Source organism: Lactuca virosa, chromosome 9 (genome assembly GCF_052849685.1).
Source record: "Lactuca virosa cultivar CGN04683 chromosome 9, Lactuca_virosa_CGN04683_v6, whole genome shotgun sequence".
NCBI lineage: Eukaryota > Viridiplantae > Streptophyta > Magnoliopsida > Asterales > Asteraceae > Lactuca > Lactuca virosa.
The window spans coordinates 109856826-109868270 of record NC_136434.1 but is presented as its reverse complement, the minus strand read 5'-3'; the positions used below and the strand labels follow the sequence as shown (position 1 = coordinate 109868270).

Genomic DNA, 11445 nt, shown 5'->3' with positions numbered 1-11445 from the left:
AAATATAGTCTTATATGTTTGTTTCTTAGTAAAGTATTATGTTTGTTTTCTGATAATGTTATCTGTTTGTTTTCCATCATGTATTCTATTTGTATTCTGTTATGTACTATGTTAGTTTTCATGTTATGTACTTTGAAACTTGAAACAAATGAATGAGTTCTCTAAACTATACCTATTATAGTTTAGCTGTTTGTTTTACTATAAGAATCTGTAATACTGTTATTCCATCAAATTCTCTGTTTGTACTCAGGTAGTATCAAACAGTTTGAAAACCATTTTATATTTATATAAATGTAATATTTATATAATTGTGATTAATTAGACCTTCGATTAAATAACTTTACCCCAAGCCCACAACCAAACAAGGAACATGAAATGGGGTCAAATTACATATTCTGAATCTTCTGAATCCAAATTATATAATTTACACATATATAAATATGTAATTTTATCAATTATAACAATTTAAAAGTACTAAAAATATTAAAAAAAAACTTTTAAGATATTAACACAATTTTATTGTGTTTCACTTGTATCCCCCCCTAAAACTGTAAAAACTATGAAAATACGGGGGTATGAACTCACTTGGTAGGTGGTGATTCGGGCAGAGTTTCGTTTCTTAGAAGGGAGTTTTCTTGACGTAACTGAGAGTTTTTGATGAAAAGCCGGCTTCAGTCGGGCAGAGTTTCAGCTTAAAATTGAGGACTTCGGGAGTTTGGGGCTTGCTTCAGGTGGTAAGGAGGTACCCGGGGCTTCAGAGGGTTTAGAAGAGCTTAAAAGAGTGTTTAAGTGGAGAGAGGATTTGGATTTTCTAAACAAAACCCGGAGGTCTCGCATCCTATTTATAGGAGAGTTCTGGCCCTCAGTACGCTGGGTGTAATATTCGTGTATGCTGGGTGTACTACTAAAAACCTTAGTACGCTGGGCGTACGTCTTGTATGCGGGGCGTACTAGTTCGAGCCTTATCTGATCTTCGGACGTGGTGAAGCTACGAGGCACGCGTCGAGGCTAGTCCCATTACGCTGGGCGTAATCTTTTCGTACGCTAGGCGTAGTAGCCACCTGGCTTCGGACGCGTCGATTGAGCGAGATACGTGTCATTTGCGAAGAAAGAGGCTACGTGGACAATCCGAGACCTTGCTTCCGAGTACGCTGAGCGTACTCATGTACGCGGGGCGTACTTCCTTTTTCCAAACTTCAAAAATTCATATCTTTTGCATACGAACTCTGTTTTTGATGTTCTTTATATCCATGCGTAGGTGAGACCATGATCTACAACTTTTGTTTAGACTCCATCGGCTAATTTTGACTTTATTTTTAAAGTTATATTTTTAACAGGCCGGGACAGGAAAAGTCCGTTAAAAATTCATAACTTCTTCATCCGACGTCCGTTTTTGTCTGTCTTTTTACCGTTGAATTTCTTTTGATAAGATCTACGATTCTCGTTTATGTTGTTTTGGCAAAAAGTTGCTCGATCTAAATTTCGAGTTTCGGGCTGCGTACTGTTGTGTCGAAACTTAGAAAAATCATAACTTCTTCATACGAAGTCAGATTTAGTCGTTCTTTTTATGGAAACTCTCGGTTTAACGTATACTATAACTTTCATTTAGATATTTAAGGTTAGAAAGCATTTTATTGAAAATTCACTTTTTACGTTAAACAGTGTTTTGCCGGTTTTGTCGCGGATTTTCGATAGGTCATTACTTCTTTGTTATGACTCGGATTTGGGCGTTCTTTATATTTTTGGAATCCTTGACACGATTTCTACCACTATATTCATCCTAAACAAGTTTGTTTATCATTTCATTTTTGAGGGTCGATTATGTAAATGCACATAGTATACAAAAATTTCTCTTTATTATTGATATATACTATTACATAGAGTCGAAATAACGGGTTGTTACACAAACCATACCAATTATAGTTTAAAACGATTGTTTATTAAGACTATTTATATAATCATTCATATAAATACGTAGTTGTTATCTTGACTAGTTTCAAAACGTATGGTTAAAATATCATATTTTTGGGTTGCAACCCACAAAATGGTGAAATAATTATAATGTGACCCATTTTGTTAGAAAAGCTATATTTTGGTAAAGAACTTCAAAAAAACTTGTAGTTTTACAAATCATAATTTTTCTTATGATTTTTATAACATAGATTATGTTTTGTTTTTGTTAGTTTTGCATTTCAAAACTAATATATCACAAATAGTTGTATAAAATCTAGTAATAACCATATCTCATACAAATAATGTTTTATTTTCACATAGTAATAGATCATGAAAATGTTGGTTTTAAAAAGTTAACTTTACTTGTATTCCCCCCTAAAAACATGAAAAACTAAAAAATGTGGGGGTATGAACTCACATTGAGTGGATTTGTGGGTTGTTTGAAGAGATGATGTGAAGATTTCCAAGACCAAAACACTTGAATGTGGTTGATGAACTCTTTGAAGGTGATATTATCCTAAGAGTTTTAACACGTAATAATATGTGTAAATAAGATGAAACTAACATGAAAGTGTATAAAAACACTAGATAATCAAGAAGAACTTACCAAACTCTAAGAACAAACTTGGATAAATTTATCTAGAAGGAGCTTGAACTTATTCTTTGAGAGAATATGGAGTAAACTTTAGAGAAAATGGAAAGGGTGGGGGTTTGTGGGTGTGTTCTGCCGTAGTTAAAAGGGAAGGAGTGATATGATATTTGCCTAGTTAACTGTAGGTTAAAGGCATGGATATTTGTTGGGTAATATTTCTATGAGAAACTGATGTATCCATCAAGTCACAAAGTCAACACTACCTTATCCTTTTCTTTCTCCAGCCGAAAACACATTAGAAAGGGATCAAATTGGTGATTTCGGCCAAGGCATAACCGAAATCACCTTGTACCCCACCGAAATCACATGTGATTTCGGTCCTAGTGATTTTGGTCTTGGTGGGATTTCGGCCTAGATGTGATTTCGGCCTAGGCATGTGATTTCGGCCTAGAGGTGCTTTCGGCCTAGGCATGTGATTTCGACCTCCTTACAACCGAAATCTCAAGTTCTTGGATCCCTAAAACCGAAAACCCCAAAGGCATGACATAAATCATGCTTCATGTCCTAACTATTTGACTTGTTATAACCTGTTGACCTTCCAAGGTTCCTTACGAACATGGTTTTCATAGTATATACATACTTACTTTTACAAATAATGCCCTTTTGGTTTTCAAAGTTTTATTGCAACAAAGTTACGTTGTGAATTTACTTATACACAGTTACAATTTAGACATTGCTTGTTCCAAAATTTTCCGGTTGTCACCAATTATTCCTCATTAGCATTTGATTGCTTCCCTTCTTGCTTTGGTGCTTCGAAACTTTCTTGATTGAAACCCTAGATGCATAAAAGATGGAGAATTCGTCATTAGAGGGTTTCTAGGATGAAGGACACGATATGAAAGAGAAAGAAAGAGAAAGGGAGAGAATGTGCATCTTATTCCCCATTTTTTTCACATTTGGTCCCTTAAGCTTACATCTTTTGGCTAAAACCCACCAAAACTCAATATTTGTGATTTTAACTTAAGTTTTGACATAACAAGTCCTTACTCATCCATTTTATAACTTTGGCAATCCATTCCATTAATTAAGTCAACTAGGTTAAACTCATTTTGCCAACTTGACACTTTTGGACCTTTAACTTTTTAAACTTTACTATTTTCACGTCTAACTATCCAAACATTATACCAACTAATGATATGATTATTCATTGATGGTTTAACTATATAAATCATTCTTTCATTTATTTATTTTATAGATTTAAGAACTTATTCGCAAATTTTTAGGATGTTACATTTCCCGCTTTGCTCCTTACTTCTACATTTCCTTGGACTTTAAAACCACTAATCATAAAATGGAAAAACATAAATCAGAACTCGGGTGTTACACCTTCGCCGCCACTAACACCACCACTACCATTGCCACCACTGTCCTTACCACCGCCACCACTAACGCAACCACCACCACCATCGGCACCACCACTGCTGCCACCACCACCAATACCATCACCATCACAGTTGCCACCATTGCCACCACTACCAACAACATTTCCACCACCACCACCACCACCACCATCACCGTCACTGTCAACAGCTCCGCCACCACCCACCACCACCCATCACCAAGGCCGCCACCACCACCTCCACAAACACTAACCGCCACCACCACCACCAATAGTTAACACCATCACCACCTGTGCCACCACCCACCACCACTACTACCTACTACCATTTACTATTTTATAATTTATATAATATATCTTTATATATAAGTTATAAAAGAAAGTAAAAAAAACAAGGACAATTCTATCATTTTATATTATTAAAATTAAATTTATCAACAACACAAAATATAAAATTAGATTCCAATTCTTGATTTCTCGTGCCAAGTTCTTAACAAAATTTTAATTTTTTATAAATATTGTGCAAGCCAAACAATATCTTAATTATTTGAAATTGAATTAATCGGTGTTATGTTAATTATGCCTATTCTTGTAGTGTGTAACGTTTTCTAGTACGTCACTAGTTTTTAATCAATTTCCGCCATTAAAAAAATTTATTCTTGAAAAATATTAAGTCAGTCAAATCAAACGGTTTAATGAAATTTTATATTCCATTATTCGTCAGCCTTTTTCCAGGAACAGTTTTAAGATTCACATGCATCAAAACTATAAATTATTGCATAAAACCAATGGATATTTAAAACACAAAATAAATAAAAAGATATAAATTCTTCCCATTTTGCCCTTTTGATATTCGTCGACATCTCATGTGGTTGCTGTATTATTCTATTCAAATTTTATAAAACATAAAATAAATATTAATACAGAAAATGTTTACATATATATAAATATGTGTTCTGTGTACGATATTTCTCAACTCTGTGTTCTGTGTGTGTTTGCTGTCCATTTTTTTTATATTCAGTTTCCATCTCTCTCTCTTCTCCCAAATAATAAAGAGAGAGAGAAGTAAAACCTTCGAAACTCCCAACTTTAATCATTAATTTCCCCTTTTTGATTCGAATCCACATCGGTTTTTGCAGTGGGTTTCTTGAGGCAAATCGGAGAAAAAGTTTATGCATCAAATATTTTTGGAAGGTTTCGCGAATTTCAGTTGGATTCTGTCTGCCATTTTCGAGCTCTGTTTGGAAATCTAGAGTTTCCTCTCAATATTGCGAAAAATCCAGTCTTTGCCGACTAGATTCTTGATTTTCCGGCTTTGATTTTCATCCCCGGGAACAGTTGCTAATTGATCCGAGCGTTTTTGGAAATTTCTCCGGCGAATTGGTTGAATTTTAACCGGTGGTAGTATCTGAATCTGAGTTTTACATATAGTAAGACGTTAAATTGGGTAAGATAGAGCATATTGAAGATGATGCGTGTGAGGAACAGGGCACCGGAGATGACTTCCATGGACGGGGGCTCAGTCCCCGGCGACGCCGGAGATGAAAATGAATGGGAGGTCCGGCCAGGAGGAATGCTTGTTCAGAAGCGAGACCCGAATGCTGAAACCAACCGTATTCCTCCACCAACCATTCGAGTTCGGGTCAAATACGGGTCGATTTACCATGAAATCAACATCAATTCTCAAGCCACATTTGGTAAATAACTCGATTAATCTCTTCTGAAACTCGAATTCTTATATAAGTTTGTGGTTTCTAATTTGGGCTTTGTACAGGGGAGTTGAAGAAGATGTTATCAGGGCCAACAGGATTACACCATGAAGATCAGAAGCTCATGTATAAAGATAGAGCGAGGGATTCAAAATCATATCTTGATGCTGTTGGTGTCAAAGATCGATCAAAAATGGTGGTTATGGAAGATCCAATTAGTCAAGAGAAAAGGATTCTGGAGATGAGAAAGAATGCAAAAATGGAAAAAGCTGCTAAATCCATTTCCGATATTAGCTTCGAGGTCGATAGACTTGCTGGACAGGTGTCAGCCATTGATTCGGTTATATCTAAAGGAGGAAAAGTTGCAGAGAAGACTCTGTTGAATGTGATCGAGTTATTAATGAATCAATTGATTAAACTAGATGGAATTTCAGTCGATGGTGATGTAAAATTACAGAGGAAATTGCAGGTAATTGTAATTAGTTACTCATCTTCTTAATTCTTTACTGAAAATTTCGATTTCAGTTTTTCAAGGATTTTCGATTCATGAAATTTTCAGGTGAAAAGGATTCAGGAATATGTTGAAACTCTTGATGCTTTAAAGCTTAAAAACTCCGCTCAAAGCAACAATGGCGATGGAAATCATGTTCAAGAACAGAGATTTTCAGATGGGTATGGTGGCACGCCGCCTCAATCAAGGCGGAGAGTTGGGAAATCTTCATCAACTCCGGTGGTGGATCAACATCAACCACCGTCAACGGAGGCAGCTATGGCAACAACCGAATGGGAGATTTTTGATTCTTTGGCTACCCCAACATCAACCACCACCACTACTACTACTACCATGAATCCCATGTTCAAATGGGATTTGATTTAGAGGAAATAAACAAGAACTCAAGTATGTGTTGTAGTGCGTGAAATGTGTGTGTGTGTGTTTGATATTTCCGAGGTTGATTTTGTCATTTATTCTATCCATTCTTTTCTGTACCTAGATTTGTTGGCATTTGGTATGTTGATGTCGACATCCATTTGATATCAAATAATAGGATTGTTATGTTCATGGTGATCATTAATGAAGATGACAAGATTGTTGGAAATAAGATGTAAAAATTTCAAAACTACACATCCAATAAAAAAAACTATTTATAATGGTTCTATTATATAAAGAGAAATTAATTATCTTTCTATTTTTTGTGCTTAATATCTTCCTACCTATTTTAGATGGTGACAAATGTCATTTAATTTAATTTAAATTTGAATGAGATGTTAAATTTGTACATTTGTCATCATTTTAAATAAATAGAAAGAAAATTAAGAATAAAATGTAGGAGAATATTTAATTTCTCTTATATAAAAGGTAAGCATTTCACGGGTACATATATAATTAGTCATTTAAAATACTGAATGTAAGAATATACATAGAAAACTTCAAACACGTTAGAAAAATAAAACTACGTCCTTTCGGGAGAAAAGTTATTGAAAAAATCGTTTAAAAGACTTGTAACAAAAAAGAGAAATAAGAAGGCATTCCTCAAAGTAACCAAGATTAAATTAAACCAAGTTTCATAGTCTACATGAAGTCTCGAGTTCAAACACCAGTAGGGTTTCTACCGGACTATAACTAAAAACCGAAACTCTACAAACCAACATAGCGATATGAAAATTAGGTTACAAATTAACGAGTTCTTGATTTATTCACTAATTAATCTTGAACATATGAATTCAAAAGTAAGGTTTGAAAGGTCACATCATCTTCAATGGACTCCATGAGTTGCTCGTTGACATGCTCATTTGAATGTTGCTGCAAACGAACCATATACATTAGGGCAATAAACTGTAAAATATTTAGAGAAATTAAATATCCTCCCACTTTTTGTTCTTACAAATCCTCCTACCCAATTAAATAGTGACATGTGTAACATTTAATGCCCATTAAATGAAATTTTAGAATACTAATATGACACATGTCTTGATTTAATTAGGTAGGAGGATTTGTAGGAACAAAAGTAAGAGAATATTTAATTTCTCAAATATTTATAACTGAACAAAAAAAAATATACGTACCTTCTTGTTGACATGATCTTCATTGTGAGTTGAATCAAATGAGACCATATTTGGAAGATTTTGACTATACACATCCTAAAAATAACAAAAACCAACTATCATCAAGATCATATTTCGAAAGTTTTGTTGTCATTACAAAAGATCAAGATTAGTTAGTTACCTGATATGGAGGCTCGTATATAACGGGTAGATTGTTTGAAGTACTCCCATACTCACCATAAGAATCAACATATAATTCTTCAGGAAAGAATGTCTCCCAGAGAGAAGCTATATAGGATGCATCCAATATCAAGTCATCTTCTCCTATCATATTTTGTACATTACTCCCCGAATCAATATTCATCTCCATCTCATTATACGAGTAATCTGACATTTCCATGTTCGAGTTTGAACTATACAACGAGCATGTTTCAACAACTTCACCATGACTAGAATAGTTGCTTTCAAATCCATTAAAGCCTTCATGATTCCAACTCATTTGTAACTCGTTATTAGTGTAAAGACCATCAAATGAGCCCATTTCACTACTTATATACGGGTGTACATATGTTGTTGAACCACCATTATCATACATGAAGCCATCAAGATTTTGTATACACGAAGAATTGCTGACTTCATCAAGACTTATGGGCATTGTTTGTTGCAAAATTGTTGATGCTTGGATGGAATAACCTACAAACATTATGGTCTATGAAAAAACATATAATCTTATGATCGTATATCTTTAAATTTTCTAAAACTAAATGTTATACCTTGATTTGGTAATGCATGTGAATGGGCTACTTGAGAAGAAGTTATAGGATTAAAACTTGAAGCTTCAAGAACAGGAAAAGAGAAGCTTGAAGTGTCTAAAAGTGGAGGATTCATCATTTCATGCATTCCGCTATAAGGTGTGAAATTCTTTTGTTGATTAGGTATCAATGAAGAGTTCCTCCAAGGGTCTTCATTGATCATTGAGCTCTCTAACAAGCTTGGCTTTGATGCGATTTGAACACGATTATTTGCATCCGCTATTTTCTTCAAGTATATTCGGTACTTCTGTAAATGACTCGCTATGTGATCTCTAGTTAATCCATCAACATTCATCAATTCTAGTATTTTCTTTGGAACAACTTCTGTGAAGAACACACGTATTAAAGTTGTTGAAATAATGTCATTCTAGGTAATAAAATACGCAATATATAGTATCATTAATAAACACCATGAGAGAAAGTAAAATATAGAAACAAATCAAGATGTTACCTTCAACTCCAATCTTTTCAATAGCCTCCAAGAACTTCTTATGCAAATCTGGTGTCCAGATAACTTTATTCTTCTTTGTTTTTGAACTATTAATTGCATGATCACGACTCTCCATTGATGACACACTCATGGAACTCTTGTTCATTTCTTGATCCTCACCAGATTGCTTGTTATTTAGGTATGCATATACTGCGACACATTACTTAATTACAACATTGTGCTTAAAGAATTCACCATGAAAAATCCATCTCATTCTTGAAAACTCTCTTATGATATAAATTACTGGTTTTGAGCTCTAATGAGATTAAGGAATAAGAACATGTGTTCATTACTTTACGTAAGCTTGAGTAATTTTGATACACACTGGCTAGATTTCTTGCATATGCATATCAATTATGACGAGATCAAATGTGTTACCTTCAATATGAACATGTTGTATAAATCTGTTACCCTTGATAAATTAAGTGGTGATTCAACTTTCATGAATCTTTTAGCCTTAATCATATACTTATGTTCAAAGGTAACATTGCTCTTCTTTTAATTCCTTAAAATTGAATGAAAACGATTAGTCATTTGATCGGTTTTATCTTTATATGCTGGAGGATTATATTTTTTTTATTAAAAAGTATTAGCCAAAGAAATTAAACACACAGACACTGAGTATTAAATCCTTAATTATTAATTCATTGACTCAATTAGATCGGTTGGATGTTTTGTAAGTTATAAATATCCTTGCAGGCAAACAAAACTAAATCAATGGAACATAATAAAGTTTGCAAAAACTTATATTGCGAAGAGCAATATTCAATTCTTTTAACTCGTTAATTTTAAATATAAAAATAACTGTTCATGGCAAAATACGATGGAAATAAAAGAATATTTGTATTCTATTGAATATTATCATTTATTAAAAAAACTAAGTAGAATGATTAATAATATTAAAAAAAGGTTGCATTTTCATATACCAAATTACATTAACGGAAAAAAGAAAAATAAGAAAAATAGTAAACAACAAATGGCCTACGTCAACCATCACACGAGACATTTGGAGATTCATTTAATCTCATCATCAAAACATTTTTTTTAATATTTTTCATAAATTTGAAACTTCGTAATATTGAATTTATAAGAAAGGTTATGATCAATTTATAAGAAAGAGGTTATATCCAATCTTCTTATATTAATATACAAAAATATAGTTTTTAGGTTTTCAGTGTCATTCTATTATGCATCTATATTTATTGTTTGTCGCATGTGATTTTCTTAGAGCTCCTAGATATAATAATATCTCATAAAATTAGCTAATATTTAATTTCATATTTCAAAATTTCATATTATACTCAAAGATTTTCGGAGAGTATTTATATTATAGTCAATAAACCCGGAAACTATTATTATCAAACATTAAATTTGAAATCATATCTATTTTTTTTAATTTATAACAAATAGTTTGTACATTAAATAGATATAACTAAAGTTTACAAAATAAAAAAAATAATAATCTCAAAATAATCGCATAAGTGAAAAGAATTTACATGTGAAACAAAATATGACATATATATTTTATGGGTAATAAATTTATCCATCGTAAGTCTTTAAATAATATCTTATCTGCAAATATCATTTTGTATTTTATTAATATTTGTCTCTGATTATTTTAATTATTTTTTATTCAATTATTTCATATTTTTATCTATGATTTCCACCGGTTTTAACCTAATATTAAATAATAACATAAGTTGAACCTTACATAATGTTATGATTCATTATTAATTTTGATTCAATGCTAAATCTCATAACATAAGTTATTGAGTTCTAACGAACGTTTTAATTCAATTTAAATTTCGAAAAAATAAAATTGTGTCAAGATATTTCTTTGTTTATAAAGAAAAAACATGAATTTTGTTGCGTTTAGCCTTTTTTTTTCCTATAAAAATAAACTCTTAGGGCATAACCAAATAAGTTTTGTTGGAAAAAAACAAAAACAAAGAAACCACCAAGTGACATCAGGCCCAGCCCTTGGGGAGTTCACTGTTAGGCCAGCTAAAGGGATACCATACTCATATAGATTTTCTAGTGCTTTGTTGAAATTAAGTTGATTGGTTGACTTATTAATCGATATTTTATTTATTTATTTATTTTATGAAGTTCATTAGTTTAGTTTGAATTTGGTTTGTAAATTGTAAGTCTAAATCATTACATGTAGTAGTCATTTAAAGAATAAAGAACTGTAAATTATTGGTTAGTTTTATTAGTGATTTTTTTTTTCAACTTGACAAGCTTCACACTTTCACCGTTTCTTATATTTTATTTTGGAAGTTTTAAATATCATGCTTTTGATTTGTTAATTGTGAATTGCAAAGTTCACAAATTGAGTAGCTGCCTTAAAAGCTACATCAAACAAAGTGACAAAACATGAGAAAGTGTGCACGAAAAATCAACACACGTTATTCCCTTTGCATTTGATATTTTTGGTTTCCTTGCGC

At 32.6% G+C, this 11445-nt stretch overlaps 1 protein-coding gene across 1 annotated transcript; it reads left to right on the top strand.

The window, feature by feature from the left end:
• Positions 1-4910: 4910 nt before the first annotated feature.
• Positions 4911-6753, top strand: LOC145138534 (BAG family molecular chaperone regulator 2-like). The gene is made up of 3 exons (XM_079072607.1): positions 4911-5641; positions 5719-6122; positions 6213-6753. The coding sequence occupies exons 1-3, from the start codon at positions 5413-5415 to the stop codon at positions 6528-6530; spliced, it is 951 nt and encodes a 316-aa protein (XP_078928733.1). The 5' UTR covers positions 4911-5412; the 3' UTR covers positions 6531-6753.
• The last annotated feature ends 4692 nt before the right edge of the window (positions 6754-11445 follow it).

What these genes read in the sequence shown, in the direction of transcription:
- LOC145138534 (XM_079072607.1), top strand. Translation starts at nt 5,413, where the DNA reads ATGATGCGTGTGAGGAACAGGGCACCGGAGATGACTTCCATGGACGGG. An exon ending in CAATTCTCAAGCCACATTTG is followed by an intron (nt 5,642 to 5,718) that starts GTAAATAACTCG and finishes GGCTTTGTACAG; the next exon opens with GGGAGTTGAAGAAGATGTTA. An exon ending in AATTACAGAGGAAATTGCAG is followed by an intron (nt 6,123 to 6,212) that starts GTAATTGTAATT and finishes TGAAATTTTCAG; the next exon opens with GTGAAAAGGATTCAGGAATA.